At 42.8% G+C, this 26,773-nt stretch overlaps 1 protein-coding gene across 1 annotated transcript; it reads right to left on the reverse strand.

The window, feature by feature from the left end:
* Positions 1 to 4,848: 4,848 nt before the first annotated feature.
* ftr86 (finTRIM family, member 86) lies at positions 4,849 to 25,328 on the reverse strand. Its single transcript, XM_056243813.1, has 10 exons — positions 24,830 to 25,328; positions 22,920 to 23,015; positions 22,600 to 22,833; positions 19,765 to 19,927; positions 18,666 to 18,758; positions 18,482 to 18,589; positions 17,736 to 17,749; positions 17,540 to 17,642; positions 17,255 to 17,457; positions 4,849 to 5,189 (listed from the first exon to the last, which is right to left on the reverse strand). Exons 1-10 carry the CDS (start codon positions 25,280 to 25,282, stop codon positions 4,854 to 4,856), a joined length of 1,803 nt encoding a protein of 600 aa, XP_056099788.1. The 5' UTR covers positions 25,283 to 25,328; the 3' UTR covers positions 4,849 to 4,853.
* Positions 25,329 to 26,773: the final 1,445 nt, after the last annotated feature.

Below are 26,773 nucleotides of genomic sequence, written 5' to 3' on the forward strand. Positions count from 1 at the left end.
ACGTTAAGTCAACGGCGTTGATAAACACGCTAAAAAGCGATTATGCGTGTTGATAGCACGTCAAAAATGGAAATACGAATTGGCGTGTGATACATACGCTATTTCATGAGATCAGTCTGCTCAGACTGTAAACGAAGCTCGGGCGCACCAGACACACGTCAGCAGCGTCTTACGTCAGCAGCGGCACTGAACGCGGATCCACAACAGAACCAGAATACACACACACACACCAGACACACACACACACCAGACACACGTCAGCAGCGGCACTGAACGCGGATCTACAACAGAACCGGAATACAATACACACACACACACACACACACACACACACACACACACACCAGACACACGTCAGCAGCGTCTTACGTCAGCAGCGGCACTGAACGCGGATCCACAACAGAACCCGAAGACAATACAATGCTGAATAAAGTCAGAGTTTTTGTTATTTTTGGACCAAAATGTATTTTCGATGCTTCAACACACTCTAACTAACCCACTGATGTCACATGGACTACTTTGATGATGTCTTTATCTCCTTTCTGGACAAGGACAGTATACCGTACACACATTTACAATGGAGGGACAGAAAGCTCTCGGACTAAATCTAAAATATCTTAAACTGTGTCCTGAAGATGAACGGAGGTCTGACGGGCTTGGAGCGACATGAGGGAGAGTCATTAATGACATCATTTTCATTTTTGGGTGAACTAACCCTTTGAGGGACCATTTCACAGTTAAAGCCTTACTTTCCATTTAGACGGAAGTGTCCGATTCCTTGAGAGAAAGAACGCATTATCTAGATGTTTTGAGAGGACTCTCCTGTTTATAGTTAGAGCCTGGCCAAATCCAACCTTGGGGAAGCTGTGTGTCGGTGTGTGTGTTAGTCTTTTTGGTTACAGGTTAAGCAACAACTGCAATATTGGAGATTGACTGAGTTGTTGTGCTGGACATGCTGGCGCCCAGCAACCCAAATCTGCGACCTGGAAGGTCACGACGTGCCAAACTTCAGGGTCTGAGTGTCAGCTGCATAAGCAATGGAGATATGCTTCAGTCTATCTGTATATGTGTGGAAAATTACTATGTCTATCTATGTCTTAGCCAATCAGAATCTTTCAACCTGAAGCAATGACGTATCTTAGACCTTGGTGAAGGGTATAACTGCGGTGATCTTTGTAACTGCACGGCGGCCTACGAACTCCTGTGTGAGTCTTGAAGCTGACTTCTGCTGATGAAACCGCAAGCTATCTTCAATAAAAGCTTTCTTTAATTTATTATAATTCTGACTCTTGTCTTAATCATTTCTGGCTCTGGGTCTTTGGCTGTAAATCCCCTTACAATATGCATAGATATAAGTTCACATTATATAAGGAAGTCCCATACTCTATGCTCAGAACAGCATAATGTCATACTTCTATTAATACAGCACGTATCCATTAGGGCTGTCAATCTTCCTCTATAATACTATTCGAATTCCATTCCTTATTTTATTTAATATTCAAATAATATTCGAATATTAAATGCTCAAATTCATCCTATTATTAATATTTACGACACTACACAGGCTTATGGATCACCAATGCCACTATAGCATGTGGTTGTTGTTACACGTTCTGTCCACTAGAGGGACATCTAACGTTACAATAAACATTTACAAAACAGGTGATCGCTTTCTTATTAACAATAAAACAGCGGAACAAAATTAATGACTTTAATTTGTCAACTTTAATAGACATTTTTTCTATATAAAAAAAACAAAAAACAATGGCTGCTGAGACTGCATCAATAACTGCACAGCTTCTATTGAACACAACCGATCTTCACAAATTGAAAAAAAAAAATGAAGATGCCTAAATCAAAGTGCGTTACATTTAACATTACAAAAAACATTGGCAGGATTTAATCCCTAAGGTTGTTGGCCAAAAACACAAGACGCACAGCTTCTATTGAACACAACCGATCTTCACAAATTGAAAAAAAAAAATGAAGATGCCTAAATCAAAGTGCGTTACATTTAACATTACAAAAAACATTGGCAGGATTTAATCCCTAAGGTTGTTGGCCAAAAACACAAGACGATCCACGTTTTCTGAATCCAGTGCAGAGCGTTTTTTATTTACTATAATCCCAGCCGTAGAGAAAACCCTTTCTGCTCTAACTGAGGTGCCCGGGATGCTCAAGTAGCGCCGTGCCAGCTGGGCAAGGTGGGGGTACTTAGACTGTGACGTCATCCACCATGATAATGGGTTGCAATCGGAGGGTAGTGGGGTCTCACTTTCGTAGATCAACATTTCTTGCTCTAGGACGGCTCCTATATCTAAGGGACCATCTGACGCGTCTGCTCCTTGGCGGTAAACATCACCAAAAAGGTCCCCCATAGCACTGAGAGCGGTTTTCTCCTGGCGCGTTATCCCCGTAGCCATGGCTGCTCGCTCCGCAAACACTGGCAGCTGACTTATCTCTCCTTTTATTTTCTCGCGCACCTCCTGCCGTTGGTCTCGTTTTAAATGAATTAGCCAAAGGAAACGCAGATCAAGGTAGCTAGCCGTATTAAGCAGCTTGAAGGCATCTTTGTCTTGACTGTATTGATTGTAGAGGTCCGTCTTTATCTTCGTTTTCATTTCTTTGAGAGCTGCCGGATCACCCGTGGATGGCTGAAGATGTGACAAAAGTACATACTTTCAGGGGTAGAACAGCTGATGCTGTTGGAAATCGGTCGGTGGATAATGCCTCAGTGGCCACTTTGAATGGCTTAAGCACTGCTCTCACCTACGAAAATACACACAAACATAATTGGCATAATTTTTATGGCTAGCAGCTTAACGTAACACAGATATGCCCTCTTCTGTAGCCTATTATTAATGAAAAACTAGCCTATTAATTGGTCAATCAATATCACCTGGTTATTACATGTAATGCATACATATAGTATATTTATTGTCCATAATTTGTGTCACTCACCTGCTCCATAAGGGTCCACTCGCTGGTAGTCAACTCGAGATGACCAAGTTTCTTCTCCATGATGACCGCTGCTACCGGAGCTTGTTGCTCGGCTGCCCGACACACCATGTCGTAAGTGCTGTTCCATCGCGTGGCACAGTCGTTTATTAGCTTCGCATGTTTAAGACCAAGCAGCTCCTGCTTGCATTCTAAAAGGTAGCTGTCGGTAGTTGATTTGTTAAAATGCAGTGGTGTGGCCTTCAGTCTGCTCACTGGAGTTTCTATAGCTCGCACTGCCAGCCCTTTCCTTACAGCCAGGTTAATGGTGTGTGCCATGCACGGGACATTGACGACCTGCAGGTGCCTCTCGACAGCGTTGATATAATTAGCCGCGTTGTCAGTGGTGATGGAAAGCACTGACTCACGACTAACGTTGTACTCTCCGAGTATGTTTGAGATGCACTCAGCAACGTTCTCGGCGGTGTGGCTTTTCTGCGCTTCAGCCGTTTTGAGAATGACATCTTTTAATTCCCAATCATCATTTATAAAATGTGCGGTGACCGTCACATATGCCTCTGTGGCAAGTGATGTCCAGCCATCTGTGGTCAGGGCGATCTTTTTTCCACTGATCATTTGTCTGACGTTGTCTGATGTTGTCTCATAGAGTTTCACAACTCTGTCAGTGATTGTTGCGCGGCTAGGAACCGTGTACCTTGGCTCAAGCTCACGAATAAAATCTTTAAATCCAGATCCCTGTGTGATGTTGATCGGTCTCATATCTTTACAGATAAACCGTGTCAGTTTGTCTGTTATCGCCTTCTGGCGGACAGCTGGTAAGCCCCGTGATGAGGAGGCAGAAAAGAAGTAATTCTCGCTTGTTTTAGCGGCGGTTCCTCGGACAGATCGCCCAGCTTGTCAGGGTGTAACGTTGTCAGGTGTGCCCTCAGGTTGCTAGTTGAGGAGTGATATTTCATTCGGATTTTGCATATTCTGCAGATTACCACTTCTTTATTCATAATTTTACCATTTATGCTTTGAAATCCGAACAGTTTCCACACATCGCTTCTCAAATTGTCAGGAGTGGTGATCTCCGTTTCTGTGGATACATTGCTCTCCGCCATTTTTGACTATTGTTATGATAGAGCGTAGATAACGTGCACAATTGTGTTACGATTCTAAAACTTTATTGTTCATCAGACGAAACAAAAGCATTTCATTTTCACATGCGTGTAAGCCTATGCCATGAGAAAGGCGAGATTGTATATATAATTTTTTTTTAAATATACATAAAAAATACAATATTCGAATAGTAACTTCAGCATTCGAATAGTATGATTTTTTAAATATTCGAATTATATTCGAATTTCGGAATTCGTTCCAACAGCCCTAGTATCCATGCGCTTTTATTATAATAATACACTAAAAGGAGAGCAAATTAAGCTTAATTTCCCAGTGTCTATGACTGGAAACGCCTCAGAGCTCCATGTTTTCCAGGGTGTGTGGTAAAGATGCAGATTGATCACTCTGACGGACAGCTTATGGACTGCATTGGTCTCGCAGACAGGACAAATGTTGTTCACTAACACCATTCAGCTCGTTTAAAGCATCCTTAGTGGTTACAGATCGTTGACTTGTAGAGTACAAATACCTGAGCTCAATGATCACATGCATCTGCTCTTATTTGAATCCAAGTTACAGACAAATACATCATATATCACAAAACCTTATGATGCATTAGTATTAGCTTTTATTTTCATAGACCAGTAGTGATGAGAAACAGATAGAAAGGCATAAATGCATATGTTTAACAGCTGAAATTCTTCATCTTCTCTGTCTCTAAAGATGATCTTCTCTTCAGTTGAGTTCAGAGATTGATAGAGGAGAGTGTTGAAGGGGTTCTTCATCTTCTCCTCCTAGTTGAGCTCACAGATGGTGATGGAGGAGCCGACTCCAGACCAGAAGCGGAAGCTGGCGAAAAGCGGCCCGTGGAAGTGTGTGTGAACGCAGCAGATCTCCTGGGCCTGAGTGTGTGAGACGCGGTAGAAAGCCAGCACTCCGGCCTGCTGGTCCACATACACTCCCACACGCCTGGCTTTAGGACCTGCCAGAGCCGTCTCTCTCCCAGCGTGCCACAGGGAGAAGGCCTTGCCGGACCAGTACAGGCTCCAGGAGTGTGTGTTGTGGCCCAGTCTGGCACTGTCATCCGCTGAGGAGCGATCCATGTCTTTATATGCCACGCCGACCGTCACCTGCACACAGCAATGATCCGCGTCATCAACATCAATCTGCCTCACACACATACAGGTGGAAGGAGGAAGAGAAATCTCACGACTAGACGAGAAGATTTGTTTATTGTCTGTTTGATAGGATTCTCTTTATCTACTTAGATGAAGATCTGATTATAATGTAGGTCCAATTTAGGGTTCACAAACATTTTTAGTGCCTTCTTTTACGAACACTAATAAAAAATAAATAAAAAATTGGAAAACAAAAATTCTCAAATTCTAATGCCCCTCTGACAATGAGAAACTTGTTTGTGTATTTGTCACATCTAGGCTTGACTACTGCAATAGTGTTTTGGCTGGGTTACCAAAGAGCTCTATTGAACACTTGCAAAGATGAGAAATCATATGACTCCAACACTATGTTCGCTTCATGACGCTGTCTGTCATTCAGAATTAAATTCAAGATCTTCTTTTTTTTCTTTTCTTTTTTTTTTAAACCTGCCCCAATATACCTTTCTAATTTGTTGAATAGATATACTCCAGCAAGATCACTCCGAACATCAAATAGTAATTTGTTGGATGTGCCAAAACCACAGCAAAAAATTTGTGGAGTCAACCTTTAGTCATTTTGGTCCCGAGCTCTGGAACTTTCTTCCGGACAACCTGTAGGTCGACTACACTTGGTTACACTTGGTCACATAAATGTGAACATGTGTGATTGGTCTACTCTGCTCTGATTGGTCAGATGGCCCAGTCTGTTGTGATTGGTCTACTCTGCTCTGATTGGTCGGGTGGCCCAGTCTGCTGTGATTGGTCTACTCTGCTCTGATTGGTCAGATGGCCCAGTCTGCTGTGATTGGTCTGCTCTGCTCTGATTGGTCAGATGGCCCAGTCTGCTGTGATTGGTCTACTCTGCTCTGATTGGTCAGATGGCCCAGTCTGTTGTGATTGGTCTACTCTGCTCTGATTGGTCAGATGGCCCAGTCTGTTGTGATTGGTCTACTCTGCTCTGATTGGTCGGGTGGCCCAGTCTGCTGTGATTGGTCTACTCTGCTCTGATTGGTCAGATGGCCCAGTCTGCTGTGATTGGTCTGCTCTGCTCTGATTGGTCAGATGGCCCAGTCTGCTGTGATTGGTCTACTCTGCTCTGATTGGTCAGATGGCCCAGTCTGTTGTGATTGGTCTACTCTGCTCTGATTGGTCAGATGGCCCAGTCTGCTGTGATTGGTCTACTCTGCTCTGATTGGTCAGATGGCCCAGTCTGCTGTGATTGGTCTACTCTGCTCTGATTGGTCAGATGGCCCAGTCTGTTGTGATTGGTCTACTCTGCTCTGATTGGTCAGATGGCCAAGTCTGTTGTGATTGGTCTACTCTGCTCTGATTGGTCAGATGGCCCAGTCTGCTGTGATTGGTCTACTCTGCTCTGATTGGTCAGATGGCCCAGTCTGTTGTGATTGGTCTACTCTGCTCTGATTGGTCAGATGGCCCAGTCTGCTGTGATTGGTCTACTCTGCTCTGATTGGTCAGATGGCCCAGTCTGTTGTGATTGGTCTACTCTGCTCTGATTGGTCAGATGGCCCAGTCTGCTGTGATTGGTCTGCTCTGCTCTGATTGGTCAGATGGCCCAGTCTGTTGTGATTGGTCTGCTCTGCTCTGATTGGTCAGATGGCCCAGTCTGTTGTGATTGGTCTGCTCTGCTCTGATTGGTCAGATGGCCCAGTCTGCTGTGATTGGTCTACTCTGCTCTGATTGGTCAGATGGCCCAGTCTGTTGTGATTGGTCTACTCTGCTCTGATTGGTCAGATGGCCCAGTCTGTTGTGATTGGTCTACTCTGCTCTGATTGGTCAGATGGCCCAGTCTGCTGTGATTGGTCTACTCTGCTCTGATTGGTCAGATGGCCCAGTCTGTTGTGATTGGTCTACTCTGCTCTGATTGGTCAGATGGCCCAGTCTGTTGTGATTGGTCTACTCTGCTCTGATTGGTCAGATGGCTCAGTCTGTTGTGATTGGTCTACTCTGCTCTGATTGGTCAGATGGCTCAGTCTGTTGTGATTGGTCTGCTCTGCTCTGATTGGTCAGATGGTCCACTCTGCTCTGATTGGTCAGGTGGCCCAGTCTGTTGTGATTGGTCTGCTCTGCTCTGATTGGTCAGATGGCCCAGTCTGTTGTGATTGGTCTACTCTGCTCTGATTGGTCAGATGGCCCAGTCTGTTGTGATTGGTCTACTCTGCTCTGATTGGTCAGATGGCCCAGTCTGCTGTGATTGGTCTGCTCTGCTCTGATTGGTCAGATGGCCCAGTCTGCTGTGATTGGTCTACTCTGCTCTGATTGGTCAGATGGCTCAGTCTGTTGTGATTGGTCTATTCTGCTCTGATTGGTCAGATGGCCCAGTCTGTTGTGATTGGTCTACTCTGCTCTGATTGGTCAGATGGCCCAGTCTGTTGTGATTGGTCTACTCTGCTCTGATTGGTCAGATGGCCCAGTCTGCTGTGATTGGTCTGCTCTGCTCTGATTGGTCAGATGGTCCACTCTGGTCTGATTGGTCAGGTGGCCCAGTCTGTTGTGATTGGTCTGCTCTGCTCTGATTGGTCAGATGGCCCAGTCTGTTGTGATTGGTCTACTCTGCTCTGATTGGTCAGATGGCCCTGTCTGTTGTGATTGGTCTACTCTGCTCTGATTGGTCAGATGGCCCAGTCTGCTGTGATTGGTCTGCTCTGCTCTGATTGGTCAGATGGCCCAGTCTGTTGTGATTGGTCTACTCTGCTCTGATTGGTCAGATGGCCCAGTCTGCTGTGATTGGTCTGCTCTGCTCTGATTGGTCGGGTGGCCCAGTCTGCTGTGATTGGTCTACTCTGCTCTGATTGGTCAGATGGCCCAGTCTGTTGTGATTGGTCTACTCTGCTCTGATTGGTCAGATGGCCCAGTCTGCTGTGATTGGTCTACTCTGCTCTGATTGGTCAGATGGCCCAGTCTGTTTTGATTGGTCTACTCTGCTCTGATTGGTCAGATGGCCCAGTCTGTTGTGATTGGTCTACTCTGCTCTGATTGGTCAGATGGCCCAGTCTGCTGTGATTGGTCTGCTTTGCTCTGATTGGTCCGGTGGCCCAGTCTGCTGTGATTGGTCTACTCTGCTCTGATTGGTCAGATGGCCCAGTCTGCTGTGATTGGTCTGCTCTGCTCTGATTGGTCAGATGGCCCAGTCTGCTGTGATTGGTCTACTCTGCTCTGATTGGTCAGATGGCCCAGTCTGTTGTGATTGGTCTACTCTGCTCTGATTGGTCAGATGGCCCAGTCTGCTGTGATTGGTCTACTCTGCTCTGATTGGTCAGATGGCCCAGTCTGTGGTGATTGGTCTGCTCTGCTCTGATTGGTCAGATGGCCCAGTCTGCTGTGATTGGTCTGCTCTGCTCTGATTGGTCGGGTGGCCCAGTCTGCTGTGATTGGTCTACTCTGCTCTGATTGGTCAGATGGCCCAGTCTGCTGTGATTGGTCTACTCTGCTCTGATTGGTCGGGTGGCCCAGTCTGCTGTGATTGGTCTACTCTGCTCTGATTGGTCAGATGGCTCGCTCAGTCTGTTGTGATTGGTCTGCTCTGCTCTGATTGGTCAGATGGTCCACTCTGCTCTGTTTGGTCAGGTGGCCCAGTCTGTTGTGATTGGTCTGCTCTGCTCTGATTGGTCAGATGGCCCAGTCTGTTGTGATTGGTCTACTCTGCTCTGATTGGTCAGATGGCCCTGTCCGTTGTGATTGGTCTACTCTGCTCTGATTGGTCAGATGGCCCAGTCTGCTGTGATTGGTCTGCTCTGCTCTGATTGGTCAGATGGCCCAGTCTGTTGTGATTGGTCTACTCTGCTCTGATTGGTCAGATGGCCCAGTCTGTTGTGATTGGTCTACTCTGCTCTGATTGGTCAGATGGCCCAGTCTGCTGTGATTGGTCTGCTCTGCTCTGATTGGTCGGGTGGCCCAGTCTGCTGTGATTGGTCTACTCTGCTCTGATTGGTCAGATGGCCCAGTCTGTTGTGATTGGTCTACTCTGCTCTGATTGGTCAGATGGCCCAGTCTGCTGTGATTGGTCTACTCTGCTCTGATTGGTCAGATGGCCCAGTCTGTTGTGATTGGTCTACTCTGCTCTGATTGGTCAGATGGCCCAGTCTGTTGTGATTGGTCTACTCTGCTCTGATTGGTCAGATGGCCCAGTCTGCTGTGATTGGTCTGCTCTGCTCTGATTGGTCGGGTGGCCCAGTCTGCTGTGATTGGTCTACTCTGCTCTGATTGGTCAGATGGCCCAGTCTGCTGTGATTGGTCTGCTCTGCTCTGATTGGTCAGATGGCCCAGTCTGCTGTGATTGGTCTACTCTGCTCTGATTGGTCAGATGGCCCAGTCTGTTGTGATTGGTCTACTCTGCTCTGATTGGTCAGATGGCCCAGTCTGCTGTGATTGGTCTACTCTGCTCTGATTGGTCAGATGGCCCAGTCTGTGGTGATTGGTCTGCTCTGCTCTGATTGGTCAGATGGCCCAGTCTGTGGTGATTGGTCTACTCTGCTCTGATTGGTCAGATGGCCCAGTCTGTTGTGATTGGTCTACTCTGCTCTGATTGGTCAGAAGGCCCAGTCTGCTGTGATTGGTCTGCTCTGCTCTGATTGGTCGGGTGGCCCAGTCTGCTGTGATTGGTCTACTCTGCTCTGATTGGTCAGATGGCCCAGTCTGCTGTGATTGGTCTACTCTGCTCTGATTGGTCGGGTGGCCCAGTCTGCTGTGATTGGTCTACTCTGCTCTGATTGGTCAGATGGCCCAGTCTGCTGTGATTGGTCTACTCTGCTCTGATTGGTCGGGTGGCCCAGTCTGCTGTGATTGGTCTACTCTGCTCTGATTGGTCAGATGGCTCGCTCAGTCTGTTGTGATTGGTCTACTCTGCTCTGATTGGTCAGACGGCCCAGTCTGTGGTGATTGGTCTACTCTGCTCTGATTGGTCAGATGGCCCAGTCTGTTGTGATTGGTCTACTCTGCTCTGATTGGTCAGATGGCCCAGTCTGTTGTGATTGGTCTACTCTGCTCTGATTGGTCAGATGGCCCAGTCTGTTGTGATTGGTCCACTCCGCTCTGATTGGTCAGATGGCCCAGTCTGTTGTGATTGGTCCACTCCGCTCTGATTGGTCAGATGGCCCAGTCTGTTGTGATTGGTCCACTCCGCTCTGATTGGTCAGATGGCCCAGTCTGTTGTGATTGGTCTACTCTGCTCTAATTGGTCAGATGGCCCAGTCTGTTGTGATTGGTCTACTCTGCTCTAATTGATCAGATGGCCCAGTCTGTTGTGATTGGTCCACTCCGCTCTGATTGGTCAGATGGCCCAGTCTGTTGTGATTGGTCTACTCTGCTCTGATTGGTCAGATGGCCCAGTCTGTTGTGATTGGTCTACCGCTTACAGCAAGTGTCGGAAACCAAAAGGACATTAACATCTGAATTTCAGCTCTTCCTCAGCACCTAATACAGCAGTGATATGAACAGTAACAACGGCATCAGTTTTTCCTCATTAATTCCAGCGCGTGTCCTCTTCCTTTTGAAGTGGATTCTCAGCACTGAAAACAGTGTCTTCTCTACAACTGGTGGGGCTCAGTAGGCATTGTTTGCCGGCAGCCAATGAAGACCACAGGCTGGCATTATGCAAATGTGTTACGTTGTTACGTAGGTTAACACATTTGCATAATGCCAGCCTGTGGTCTTCACTGACTTCATTATTGACTTGTTTCGACAGTTTAGATTTAATTATTTATTTAAGGAGACAATAGCTTTATATATCATGCACGTTGCTCTTTGAAACTTTTCAGTCCTTTTACGCTGGACAGACAAGTAATTTGGAGACGGCAATTTGTAACCTGTTTCAGTGTTTGCGTTCTCGAGCAACCAAACACTGTTGTTGTGCAAATGAACGGTCAGAACACATTAAAGGTTTTCTGTTTTCAATTAAAACAGTGTCGTGTTAGCGGCCCCTAAGTTAATAACTAATGATCTTTGCAACGGAAGTGAATCAATCAGAAACTAACTTTAGCTGGACAATAACTTTATTCTAGAGCTGCTGTAAAGCCTAAACAATCTCTGCTACTTTAATTCCCTATTATCACTGTAAAGCTGCTTTGAAACAATCTATATTGTTGATCTACTTGACTATGCGCACTGTACGCTTATGATAAAGAAATAAAAGTACACTTTTGGATTAAACTTAAAAATGGTACATTTTCCCAATACAAACAATAGTTCCTATGGACAGTAAGGCTGTTGTGTGTCAAAAACTAAACTTTAATGTTAGAAATATAAATACAAATATGTGAATAGTCAGTTCTGTCAGGACCACTATCGTCCAATACGACTGGCAGTTTGGATCGGCGGTGTGGTTCTGTTCTGGGCGAGAACTCCCTGCGCATCCAGTCACCCTAGCATGATAAGAGCAGCAATAACCAACATGAATGTATTGCACATATCATTCATTCAAGATTTTAAAGTACAACATAATTCGAGAATTTATTCTGATTCAAGGTGAATCAGAATGCCAAATCCTGACTGAGACAGGAGGAGCTGGGGAGGGAGGAAGGTAATGATCTCCTGAGGAACGCGACAGCTGCTGATAATACTGAAGAGCTTATATATGAGTACAGTGATAGACGTCTTATTCCTATAGGTAGAGGATCAGCTGATAATACTGAAGAGCTTATATATGTGTACAGTGATAGGCGTCATATTCCTATAGGTAGAGGATCAGCTGACAATACTGAAGAGCTTATATATGTGTACAGTGATAGGCGTCATATTCCTATAGGTAGAGGATCAGCTGATAATACTGAAGAGCTTATATATGTGTACAGTGATAGGTGTCATATTCCTATAGGTAGAGGATCAGCTGATAATACTGAAGAGCTTATATATGTATACAGTGATAGACGTCTTATTCCTATAGGTAGTAGCCTGGTTCTACCAGACTCTCGTACATTTCATTTGTACAGAGAGTCTGGCCTCGCTCCATTGAGAAACGTTTCCTTCCTTGTAGGCGGGTTCTCTGTTAAAGATCAAAACTATTGGATCTGCCCAGCGTCACTCAGGATCTGCCATAGCCAATCGCTAACGTGTGGTCGTGACGTATGTCATGCGCCGAAACCGGCTGGAAACAACAAGTCCGAATTCCATATTCATAAATCTAAATATCTAAATGCTAAACCTCTCTTTCTTATATTTGTGAAATAATTTTAAAAATACCTATTTTCAATTAAGTTGTCTGAGAACAAAAAAAAGCCTTAAAAACATTATCTGTTTGTAATTATTTTCCTTTTTTCAGTGTCATGTAATTCTCTTAACTTGTTCATGTTTATTTTATATTATCCCCCTACTGTTTTATTTTTGTTTTGTTTTTATTATTATTTTTTGTTTGTTTTTGTATTATGTTTTCTGTTATTACTTGTGTATTGTTTTAAGCAATAAAAAAAAACAAGTCCGAATGATCAGAGGATTATGTTTAGAATAAGATGTCTGTCAACGAGAGCTGCATGTTTTGTTCATCGAATTTAAGAGTTCAAGGAACAATTCTAAATGTATATTTGACACTAAGGACAGTGATGTATTCAGTCAACTGTCGAAGCTGGGTGTAATCATTAACAATACGCCGCTGCGGTCGTTTCGGATCTGCCGCAAATGCTGTACAGTGATCATCGTGCACGCCGAGCTGCCCAGCACCAACTCCTAACCTTTCTGCCTCCCTCACTTGGTCCTCCATTAGTGCAACAAGAGGAGACGACAACAACTATCGGCTTTGCATCCTATCGTTCGCCTTAGCTAACTCATTCACCACTAGCGGAGTGAGCTGGAAAATTAAACTTTTCCCGAACCCCGTGGGGAGGAGGGCCACAACATCATGGCCACCAACAACACTTAGCAAACATTGATCTTGCTCCGGCTTTTACTTCTGGATATTCGGCAGTTTTGCAACAACGGACCGAATAGATTTTCTCACGTCTTTCTCCGCTGCCATTACTGAACTCCAACTCAAACTGACGCGCTACATCAACGTCATCGTTCTCAGCCACTCCCTCTGTTCGCTGATTGGACCGGTAAAAAAATTATTTCTGGAAACCAAAGTCTACAGCACAATCCCAGACGTAGTACTGAAGGAAAATAAAATTGAGCGGAAGTGCGTAGGAGGGCGGAGCCAGGCTAATAGGTAGAGGATCAGCTGATAATACTGAAGAGCTTATATATGTATACAGTGATAGGCGTCATATTCCTATAGGTAGAGGATCAGCTGATAATACTGAAGAGCTTATATATGTATACAGTGATAGGCATCATATTCCTATAGGTAGAGGATCAGCTGATAATACTGAAGAGCTTATATATGTGTACAGTGATAGACGTCATATTCCTATAGGTAGAGGATCAGCTGATAATACTGAAGAGCTTATATATGTATACAGTGATAGACGTCATATTCCTATAGGTAGAGGATCAGCTGATAATACTGAAGAGCTTATATATGTATACAGTGATAGACGTCTTATTCCTATAGGTAGAGGATCAGCTGATAATACTGAAGAGCTTATATATGTATACAGTGATAGGCGTCATATTCCTATAGGTAGAGGATCAGCTGATAATACTGAAGAGCATATATATGTATACAGTGATAGGCGTCATATTCCTATAGGTAGAGGATCAGCTGATAATACTGAAGAGCTTATATATGTATACAGTGATAGACGTCTTATTCCTATAGGTAGAGGATCAGCTGATAATACTGAAGAGCTTATATATGTATACAGTGATAGGCGTCATATTCCTATAGGTAGAGGATCAGCTGATAATACTGAAGAGCTTATATATGTATACAGTGATAGGCGTCATATTCCTATAGGTAGAGGATCAGCTGATAATACTGAAGAGCTTATATATGTATACAGTGATAGGCGTCATATTCCTATAGGTAGAGGATCAGCTGATAATACTGAAGAGCTTATATATGTATATAGTGATAGGCGTCGTATTCCTATAGGTAGAGGATCAGCTGATAATACTGAAGAGCTTATATATGTATATAGTGATAGGCGTCATATTCCTATAGGTAGAGGATCAGCTGATAATACTGAAGAGCTTATATATGTATACAGTGATAGACGTCTTATTCCTATAGGTAGAGGATCAGCTGATAATACTGAAGAGCTTATATATGTGTACAGTGATAGGTGTCATATTCCTATAGGTAGAGGATCTGCTGATAATACTGAAGAGCTTATATATGTTTACAGTGATAGGCGTCATATTCCTATAGGTAGAGGATCAGCTGATAATACTGAAGAGCTTATATATGTGTACAGTGATAGACGTCATATTCCTATAGGTAGAGGATCAGCTGATAATACTGAAGAGCTTATATATGTGTACAGTGATAGACGTCATATTCCTATAGGTAGAGGATCAGCTGATAATACTGAAGAGCTTATATATGTGTACAGTGATAGGCGTCATATTCCTATAGGTAGAGGATCAGCTGATAATACTGAAGAGCTTATATATGTATACAGTGATAGGCGTCATATTCCTATAGGTAGAGGATCAGCTGATAATACTGAAGAGCATATATATGTATACAGTGATAGGCGTCATATTCCTATAGGTAGAGGATCAGCTGATAATACTGAAGAGCTTATATATGTGTACAGTGATAGGCGTCGTATTCCTATAGGTAGAGGATCAGCTGATAATACTGAAGAGCTTATATATGTATACAGTGATAGACGTCATATTCCTATAGGTAGAGGATCAGCTGATAATACTGAAGAGCTTATATATGTGTACAGTGATAGGCGTCATATTCCTATAGGTAGAGGATCAGCTGATAATACTGAAGAGCTTATATATGTGTACAGTGATAGGCGTCATATTCCTATAGGTAGAGGATCAGCTGATAATACTGAAGAGCTTATATGTATACAGTGATAGGCGTCATATTCCTATAGGTAGAGGATCAGCTGATAATACTGAAGAGCTTATATATGTATACAGTGATAGACGTCATATTCCTATAGGTAGAGGATCAGCTGATAATACTGAAGAGCTTATATATGTGTACAGTGATAGGCGTCATATTCCTATAGGTAGAGGATCAGCTGATAATACTGAAGAGCTTATATATGTATATAGTGATAGGCGTCATATTCCTATAGGTAGAGGATCAGCTGATAATACTGAAGAGCTTATATATGTATACAGTGATAGGCGTCATATTCCTATAGGTAGAGGATCAGCTGATAATACTGAAGAGCTTATATATGTATATAGTGATAGGCGTCGTATTCCTATAGGTAGAGGATCAGCTGATAATACTGAAGAGCTTATATATGTATACAGTGATAGGCGTCATATTCCTATAGGTAGAGGATCAGCTGATAATACTGAAGAGCTTATATATGTATATAGTGATAGGCGTCGTATTCCTATAGGTAGAGGATCAGCTGATAATACTGAAGAGCTTATATATGTGTACAGTGATAGACGTCTTATTCCTATAGGTAGAGGATCAGCTGATAATACTGAAGAGCTTATATATGTATATAGTGATAGGCGTCGTATTCCTATAGGTAGAGGATCAGCTGATAATACTGAAGAGCTTATATATGTATATAGTGATAGGCGTCGTATTCCTATAGGTAGAGGATCAGCTGATAATACTGAAGAGCTTATATATGTGTACAGTGAGAGGCGTCATATTCCTATAGGTAGAGGATCAGCTGATAATATTGAAGAGCTTATATATGTATACAGTGATAGGCGTCATATTCCTATAGGTAGAGGATCAGCTGATAATACTGAAGAGCTTATATATGTGTACAGTGATAGACGTCTTATTCCTATAGGTAGAGGATCAGCTGATAATACTGAAGAGCTTATATATGTATATAGTGATAGGCGTCGTATTCCTATAGGTAGAGGATCAGCTGATAATACTGAAGAGCTTATATATGTATACAGTGATAGGCGTCGTATTCCTATAGGTAGAGGATCAGCTGATAATACTGAAGAGCTTATATATGTGTACAGTGATAGACGTCTTATTCCTATAGGTAGAGGATCAGCTGATAATACTGAAGAGCTTATATATGTATATAGTGATAGGCGTCGTATTCCTATAGGTAGAGGATCAGCTGATAATACTGAAGAGCTTATATATGTGTACAGTGAGAGGCGTCATATTCCTATAGGTAGAGGATCAGCTGATAATATTGAAGAGCTTATATATGTATACAGTGATAGGCGTCATATTCCTATAGGTAGAGGATCAGCTGATAATACTGAAGAGCTTATATATGTGTACAGTGATAGACGTCTTATTCCTATAGGTAGAGGATCAGCTGATAATACTGAAGAGCTTATATATGTATATAGTGATAGGCGTCGTATTCCTATAGGTAGAGGATCAGCTGATAATACTGAAGAGCTTATATATGTATACAGTGATAGGCGTCGTATTCCTATAGGTAGAGGATCAGCTGATCATACTGAAGAGCTTATATATGTGTACAGTGATAGACGTCATATTCCTATAGGTAGAGGATCAGCTGATAATACTGAAGAGCTTATATATGTGTACAGTGATAGGCGTCATATTCCTATAGGTAGAGGATCAGCTGATAATACTGAAGAGCTTATATATGTGTACAGTGATAGGCGTCATATTCCTATAGGTAGAGGATCAGCTGATAATACTGAAGAGCTTATATATGTATACAGTGATAGGTGTCATATTCCTATAGGTAGAGGATCAGCTGATAATACTGAAGAGCTTATATATGTGTACAGTGATAGGCGTCATATTCCTATAGGTAGAGGATCAGCTGATAATACTGAAGAGCTTATATATGTATATAGTGATAGGCGTCATATTCCTATAGGTAGAGGATCAGCTGATAATACTGAAGAGCTTATATATGTATATAGTGATAGGCGTCATATTCCTATAGGTAGAGGATCAGCTGAGTGTCACTGATGTGTGCTCGACTGACGTGACCTGCCAGAACTGACGCTACGCTTGATTTAAAGTGTGCTGTATTTACCCTGTGCCCGGTCCACTCCAGCTCCCAGTAGCTCGGGCCCCCAGCCAGCGGCTCCGCACACATGACCTGCCTCCAGAACACGAAGCGGTCCGCGTGAGCCGGGTAGTTCTGGCTCTCCGCGCACAGCGTCGCCTTGCGATAGCCATCAGACAGACGGATCTGACGGAAAACACTATTGGGATCTAGAGTAAGGTCGGTGCGAACTGAAAGGAAATACAACATTAAACATTACTAATAGAAAGAGAAAGGACATATTTGTACAAAATCACTAACAGCTGATCTCACATTTAAGCATTTCCTCTCGGGTTCTAGGTGCTGGTTTAGCTAGACAACACGATGCTGATCCCTCCACTGTAGAGACACAATGAAGATGTTTAATAGGGCAAATCTCAGGACAACATGTCTAGGTCACATTTCACGCCTACAATAATTGTGTCTACTGTACATAATATATGCATATTTTAGGTAGCAATGGGTGAACCAAAGCTTTCCCAACTTTGAATAAATTTCAGAAATTGCTTCGCAAAATTATTCACTGTTTCGAAGCACTCAAAACACCACATGCTGGTCAGAGCGTGTAAATGCAGCAAAAACTCAATAATGAATAATATTATAAACAAATATGAATTATGAATAAAAATATGAATAAAAACACCTTTTAAAAACCAATTGCAATTGTTTTATTGAAGGTGTAATCTATTAAATGTCATTAACAAATCATTAAATATGAAGTGTCTTTATAATGTGTTATTTTATTAAATTGTAGACCTTGTTTTGTTTGTTTTATGGAGAGCTTGGTTAATAAGACCAATAAGAGACTTTTAACTACAACTCTTCCCTTTTATTATACAAATATGTCATTATTTATCATATATAGAAATCATATGAAATATATGATTAAAAATCATAGAGACTGGTTGATGTATTCACAGAGAGGCATCTCGAAAGAGTTATGACGTAACGAAGCCTCGTTTACTGAAATCACATGACTTTGATAAGCACTGGGTCCAAACAAATGATTCACAGAGGTTTCAAGGCTTCACGAAGCGCGTTTCAAAAGCACACTTTACTACTTTTAGTACCATTAAGATTTTTGCATTGAACCCCCTGCCACATAAAGCAAATCTTTTACTTTTACTTTTGAGTTTGTTTTTGTATTTCTCAACTTTATTATTGTGATTAGACAAAAGTGCTGTGTAACTAGATGTAATACTCTTCATTATTTACCAGGATTGGCAGAGTTCGTGTGATGTGCTTGTGTTGCAGGAGAAGAAGCTTTGACTGGTTTAACATCCGGTTTCACAGAGTCAGACTTTCCTTCTGTAATCTGAAAAGCTGAGAAGAAGCCGGTTTCAAAAATAACAATCTAGCGAGATGAGTTCATTGTCCACTGAGGATAGTGTGTGTTTACCTGGGTTTAGTGAGGGCGGCTGTGATTGGCTGGAGACGACGCCTGGGTCACATGACTGACTGGATGATTGTGCCAGAGCGGCCGCATCGTTCACTGCAGGGGAACATGGGATATCTCCCTATATCATCACTAGATCACTAATATATCTGCTTTACATTCATGATGAAAGTCACATTCATGAGCACATTAATTTGAATGCTGGTGGTGGTGTCAGAATACAGCATTACTCCAGTGTCACATGACTTTAGTGGCATCTGCGCTTAATTAACTACATGATAAAGGAAAATTATAAACTTGAGGTTCGGGGCTCCTTTAAAATAAAAAAATGGCTATGCAGTTTTTTTTTTTAAATACACCTTGTGTGCATATATAGTGAGAAATATAATTTAAACATGCAACCAAGTATTTAATTAAAATAAACACTTTTGTGAGAGGAAAATAAAGAAATGTGTTGACACTTTTTAAAGACATGAGTTTCGGTAACAGGACTGAGACAAATGCATCCATGTCCCACTTTAAAACCTTGTAGAAATTGAACTAAAGTTACCTGAGATTGACCAATATACATTTTGAACAGTGAAATATATAGTAAAACACAAATAAATATAATATATATATATTTAAATATATAAATATATGTGTGTGAAGCATATTCTGTTATAATCTACAAAATGTCTGTTGCTTTTCAACCATAAACCCTTTATTCTAGTTCAAATTAATGTACTTATTGCAATTGACTAATTTCTCTAAAATCAATGAGCCAGAAAGAGCATGCGATGTGATTTTAGCAGAGCTGTGTGTGCGTGTGTGAGAGTGAGTGTGTGTGAGAGAGTGTGTGTGTGTGCGTGTGTGTGTGTGTGTGTGTGCTCACCGACTCTGAAGACACGGGTCAGGCTGGTTGTGGTGAGGTGTTCCAGCGCCTCTCTGTGTGTGTGTGTGTGTGTGTGTGTGTGTGTGTGTGTGTGTGTGTGTGAGAGTGTGTGTGTGTGTGTGTGTGTGTGTGTGTGCTCACCGACTCTGAAGACACGGGTCAGGCTGGTTGTGGTGAGGTGTTCCAGCGCCTCTGTGTGTGTGTGTGTGTGTGTGTGTGTGTGCTCACCGACTCTGAAGACACGGGTCAGGCTGGTTGTGGTGAGGTGTTCCAGCGCCTCTCTGAAAGCGTGCAGAGTGGATCTGACCTCTGACATCATCAGCGTCTGCGGACTCACGATCTCCATCGCTGCGCTCACACACGGGTCCGCACAATCCACCGCCGTGAACGCCTGAGGAGTCATTACATGCATGATCACTCAAACATTCACACAATCACTCATGAGGAATAATACATCCTTCACGTATGAGAAACGTAGTCAGACAATACGTCATTATCATCTTAACATTTAACTGCCAGACTGGATATGTGTTGCACATATCTGTAATTCAGTTCGGCCTAGTCAAAAAGAACATTTCAGATATCCGCAACTACATTCTTCCTAGGACAAATCTCGTCACTTTTGTATGGGGTTTATCATTACAGATATCTACAGTTCAGTTGGAGATATCCACTATGTGAATTACGGAGATCTGCAACTGAATTGTAGATATCTGTAACTCCAGTTTGAAATATCTACAATTTGATTCTGACTAGTCATAACTCCGGTTCAAGATCTTTAATTCACCTCAATTCAAGATATCTATATGTTCCTTTTCAGATATCTTAAATTAAGTTTAGGCGAAATGGCGTTGTAGATATCTCAAACTGGAGTTAGGGATAGTCATAATTGAATTGTAGATATCTATTATCAAGTTATAGATATCTTGAAATTAATTTTGATTAGAGATATCTGAAATTTGAGATATCTGTAACATTCATTCTGCCTATTCAAAACTGAATGACAGATATCTCTATCTGTCGTTTCGACTAGTCACAATTTAATTTATTTGATATTATTACTTTAAATTGTTTTTGCCTCAAGGTTAAGTAAGGAACTCTGGTAGAGTATCACCTCCGCTTATAAAGAGGCCATCTGATCTTGTTTTCATGAAATGAGCTGTTCTCGAGCTGGATTTTGGAGCTAGCTCTAACTGAGCTAGCCTAGCGGCGTACGAAGAACGTCCCCAGGTCTGATGATCCACCAGCCGCTCGTCCTCTTCTGGACTCTGACATGTCTCCTGTTATGCTGTGTGGATTGCAATAATGTATGTACAGCTATTGCTCTGCTAACTGAACCTTCACACTCGACTCTTACTGATGAATGTAGAGTCAGTGAACATGCATATAGGCATGAGACCGCCAACACTGGCCAGTGTTTCCGTTTCACCGTCCAACCGCAGTTTATGTTCAACACTAATAATAATCATAAATGTTTCTTGAGCATCAAATCATCATATTAGAGTGATTTCTGAAGGATCATGTGACACTGAAGACTGGAGTAATGATGCTGAAAATTCAGCTTTGAGCACAGGAATAAATTACACTTTACTATACACTCACCTAAAGGATTATTAGGAACACCATACTAATACTGTGTTTGACCCCCTTTCGCCTTCAGAACTGCCTTAATTCTACGTGGCATTGATTCAACAAGGTGCTGAAAGCATTCTTTAGAAATGTTGGCCCATATTGATAGGATAGCATCTTGCAGTTGATGGAGATTTGTGGGATGCACATCCAGGGCACGAAGCTCCCGTTCCACCACATCCCAAAGATGCTCTATTAGGTTGAGATCTGGTGACTGTGGGGGCCATTTTAGTACAGTGAACTCATTGTCATGTTCAAGAAACCAATTTGAAATGATTCGAGCTTTGTGACATGGTGCATTATCCTGCTGGAAGTAGCCATCAGAGGATGGGTACATGGTGGCCATAAAGGGATGTACATGGTCAGAAACAATGCTCAGGTAGGCTGTGGCATTTAAACGATGCCCAATTGGCACTAAGGGACCTAAAGTGTGCCAAGAAAACATCACCCACACCATTACACCACCACCACCAGCCTGCACAGTGGTAACAAGGCATGATGGATCCATGTTCTCATTCTGTTTACGCCAAATTCTGACTCTACCATCTGAATGTCTCAACAGAAATCGAGACTCATCAGACCAGGCAACATTTTTCCAGTCTTCAACTGTTCAATTTTGGTGAGCTCTTGCAAATTGTAGCCTCTTTTTCCTATTTGTAGTGGAGATGAGTGGTACCCGGTGGGGTCTTCTGCTGTTGTAGCCCATCCGCCTCAAGGTTGTGCGTGTTGTGGCTTTACAAATGCTTTGCTGCATACCTCGGTTGTAACGAGTGGTTATTTCAGTCAAAGTTGCTCTTCTATCAGCTTGAATCAGTCGGCCCATTCTCCTCTGACCTCTAGCATCAACAAGGCATTTTCGCCCACAGGACTGCCGCATACTGGATGTTTTTCCCTTTTCACACCATTCTTTGTAAACCCTAGAAATAGTTGTGCGTGAAAATCCCAGTAACTGAGCAGATTGTGAAATACTCAGACAGGCCCGTCTGGCACCAACAACCATGCCATGCTCAAAATTGCTTAAATCACCTTTCTTTCCCATTCTGACATTCAGTTTGGAGTTCAGGAGATTGTCTTGACCAGGACCACACCCCTAAATGCATTGAAGCAACTGCCATGTGATTGGTTTATTAGATAATTGCATTAATGAGAAATTGAACAGGTGTTCCTAATAATCCTTTAGGTGAGTGTATATTCACATAGAAAACAGCTGATTTACATTGAGCATTTCACTGGTTTTACTGTATTGTTGATCAAATAATAGCATTTCTTGGTGTGCAGAGAGACCAAACTGCAAGCAAACTTTTAAACAGTACCGTATATATAAATATATTTTTTGCTTCAGATGTAGCAGTTTTAATCTTGTCATGCACTAGCATCTGTGTGTTATATGCCTGCTCTATTAATATGTGCCGTTATTGCAGGAGGCACTCTTACGTTGAGGAGAGTGAGCGGGTCCTGGATGCGCTGCAGGCTCCTGATCCGCTGGTGTTTCTGGCGTAGGAGGGCGATCTCCTGCTGGAGCTGCTGTGTCTGGGCCTGGGTGTGTGTGGAGCACGAGCTCTGGTGTGTGTGCAGCAGCTCCAGCACCTGCGACCGGCCGAGCTCCACGCTCCTCAACACGTCCCCGAACACGGCCTGGCTGTCCTCCATCAGCTGCTGCAGGGACACCTGGAGGACACAGCCCACCGCCTGTCAACACTCGCTGCCAAGCTTCTCCACGCTCACTGACACGTGTTTACCTGAGACGTGTTTACCTGGTGTGCTTCCGAGGCTTGGGGGAGGCTCTGAACAACCCTCTCGCGGTCTGCAATGCTCCCTTCGATCCGGGCGTTCAATCCTATCAGCTCTTGCTGTATAATCACAAAGATATACAGCATAATGTCAGTGTACCACAGTCCAAGACACACACACGCGCACAACAAAAACAATAAATAGCCATCAGCCAATCTTATTGTAAGAGTCAAGCAGCAGTAAATGGTTTTGAAATTGAAGTTTCAGAGTAAACTTGAAGCATTTGCTTATAACAGTCTGCTTTAAGTACCTGGCTGTGTGTGCAACTCTTAATAAAGAAAGCAAAATTGCTACGGCATATCAGTGAATGTATATCAGAAAAGAGGCAGTCGAGAAGTGTGACGCGTATGCTAAAGAGTTATAGAGATCACACTCATCAACTGGCAATTCAAGAGCTTCAGTGGTTACGTCGGGATGAGAGTCCCATGTAACCACAGCTATAGGAATGAATTGGCCAAATTCGATTGGAATATAACTGGGATTGTAAGGGGTGGTTTAAGCCCTTTCTAATCCGTTTGATAGTGCATGTAAACAGATCAGATTGAGGAAAGGTCTGCGCATGTGCAATGATGTAAACACGGTGTAATGGCGTGATGGCGTGTAATGATGTAAGAACGAGCGGTTGTTGTTGAACATAAGGCGTGTCCCCATCCAAAGGCCATTCCTCCCCAGGCCGCGTGCTGGTTACTGGGATGGTCTATGGAGGATTGCTCTTGTTGCCTAGCCATGGTAACCGCCGGCAGTGGCGTTCGTACTGGACTTTTGAAAGTTATATTCAACTGTCTGAAAACAAAACAGTCTAAAGATGTTAACCGTGGTCCATTCTTGTAGAAACTAAACAAAATCTCATCTTATTCAGATAGGTCAACATTTGAATAGCTTTCTTTTCTTTTTCTTTTTGTATCGTTAGATATTTGAGCAAGTTTAAACTTATTAGTTGGATTTAAAAGTGTAATGTTCTTTAAAAAACATTCAGTGATCACCAGAGCGCGATGAATCTTGGGATAGGCTGGGAAGGATTCATCCATTCAGGATGAACTTTACAACAACTTCATGATGAAGCCTCTTATTTGAAACACATACCAGTAGTCAGGCAATCTAAATTTCTACTTCCACTCAATCATTTCATTCGGATTGAAACAAAAAGTGTCTGTAAACGTAGCGAGTGATCAGTAATGTTTCCTCAGTGAATTTAGATGTTTCCCTATTAAGAGGTTGTATGTGGACACAGTGCAGTTTCAGTGCAGGTTTTGCTGATCTTTTCTCGACACTTCTGAAGACACGTTTGCTTCTTTTGTGTCAGTGTCACACGTGAGATCGGGAACTTGAAAGTCCTCACATTCACACAGCAGTATTATATTGACTTCAATCAGCAGATGGGATTAGAGAGAAGCTCTTCTGGTGCACGGCACGGTCATTTATAACGCTAAACCAAGGCGCACTTCATACTTTTCATTTCATAAGTAATAATTACTTTTTAATGCGCAATGATTGAGAACACTGTATCAATATTTTTGAGTTTATGTATTCATCAAAGGCCTAAAGTATATATACATTAGTGAGGGAACAAAAAGGATCCTGATATATGATCGTTCAGCCCTAATCTGTTGAGAGTTCGTAGACAGATCTTAGTATATGGTGTTCACACTCGTTTGGTGATTAGTTAGACAGAAACATAGACTGGTCACTCTTGGCTAACTGCTATTTGGTCAGACTAGTTCTTAAGACAGTGTTTATGTGACCCCGTCCTGGCCTTTTAGTGAGAACACACATCATCCCTTACATATTTACTTCTTTGTTTTAAAGTTTGGGGTAAATTATGACGTGTGTGATTCACACTCAAATGTAATGAACGTTAAATGCAGCCGCGCACCTGAATCTTGTGTTGTTGTTCATCCGGACGCACCACCTGATGGCCCTTGTGTCCCAGAAGGCCACACTCGTCACAGACGCGCTGTTGGTCGAGGCAGCAGTACAGCTCCAGCGGCTGCTGGTGAAGCGGACAGAGCTCCGGTGATCCTGTGGGAAGAGCGGGATACAGGCCGGACGGCTCCGCACACACGGGCACAGACGGGGGGCCGTCCCGCTCGCTCAGCCTCAGCTTCTCCAGCGCCTCCATCAGCACGTTGCTTCTGGCCAGCACGGGCCTCGGGGTGAAGCGCTGTCGGCACTGAGGACACTCGCAGGAGCCCTTGCTGGAGGGCTGGTCCCAGTGCTTCTGGATGCACACCAAGCAGTACGTGTGTCCACAGGGAAGCGTGGCAGGGTCGCTCAGGGTTTCCAAGCATATCGGGCATGCAAACGCCTCCGGAGCCCACGCAGCCATGGCACTGAGAATACACTGGAGAGGGAACGTTATCCAAGGCAGGACACACTGGAGACACTGGAACAATCCAAGGCTGGAGACACAGGACACACTGGAACAATCCAAGGCTGGAGACACTGGAGAGGGAATCTTATCCAAGGCTGGAGACACTGGAGACACTGGAGAGGGAACGTTATCCAAGGCTGGAGACACTGGAGAGGGAACGTTATCCAAGGTTGTACACACTGGAACAATCCAAGGCTGGAGACACTGGAACAATACAAGGTAAAGTACAGATGCTGACTGAGGTACATCTCCTTTTAAACCTGAACGGGTGTGGTTTAAACTAGTATTACAGGTTCTTTGGATGGTTCTAGCTAAGCACCGCACACATTTGCCATGTCCAAAATGACATAGTGGGAGAGAAATGAGAGGAAGGCTGACAAACCTGTATATCTGGTCAGGGACTGGAGGGTTTGAAAAGCGTCTGTTCAACTAAAGACATGACATAATAAAGATGTAATGTGTGAAGTCATGAAACAGTTCTGATAATGCGTCACATCGTGCCTGGTGGTCAGTTCCTGTTTTTCCTAATATGGCAGAACCTCCTTACCACATCCAACTGAATACTATATACGCATGTAATCGCCAGAACTATTAGCAAAGAGGGTTTAAAACTAGACTTGTCAGCCTGAATGAGGAGGAACACAATACATGGGCAATTCCCTCGTTCTGTAAAACATTTCACACAGAAATGCCCAAATGAAAAATAAATATGCTAAAATGTATTTGAAATACATTTATTTTATGCTAAGTTAGGCAAGGCAACTTTATTAATATAGCACATTTCATACACTATGGCAATTCAAAGTGCTTTACACAAAAAAGGAATTAAAACAATCACAAAATAAAAGCAAGGAAGATTAAAACAGTTATAAAAGGAATTAAAAGAGATATATGATACAGTTATGAAATGAATTAAAAGAGTAAAAAGATGATACATTGATAAACTTCTCATTTGGCAAAACACCGGTGTATCATATTTCTCCCAGCTCCCAGTGTTACTGTGAGATTTCCCCATGCTGATTACACTGTGTCTGTGGTGTTCTTCCAGCGCATAAGCGTCTCCGATGGACCCGGTTCTCCCCTAACATCGGACAGGGGGAGCTCTAGGGCTGACTCACTAAGCATCACTAAGACTGTATTACTAAGTATTCCACAAATACATTTACTAAATTGGTATACTTAAAGTCTGCTAAATCGGAACAACTTCAGTATAATTGACTGTGCTAAAATTGAACTATTGCAAGTATACTTTAGGTACACTTTAATATCTTGCGTTTAAAAACTGATATTATACAAATATCATACTATCCTTAATAATAGAGAGGTTAAAACACATTTTAGGTTTAATATTAAGAAATGTGCATTGTGCAATAAAGAAGTACTCCAACAAAGTTTAATTATAATATTTATATCAATAAGTCTCAACCAATATGTCAGTAAATATGT

The sequence above is a fragment of the Rhinichthys klamathensis genome, unplaced genomic scaffold, assembly GCF_029890125.1.
Source record: "Rhinichthys klamathensis goyatoka isolate OS25496 unplaced genomic scaffold, OSU_Roscu_1.1 h1tg000849l_1, whole genome shotgun sequence".
In the NCBI taxonomy this organism is placed as follows: Eukaryota; Metazoa; Chordata; class Actinopteri; order Cypriniformes; family Leuciscidae; genus Rhinichthys; species Rhinichthys klamathensis.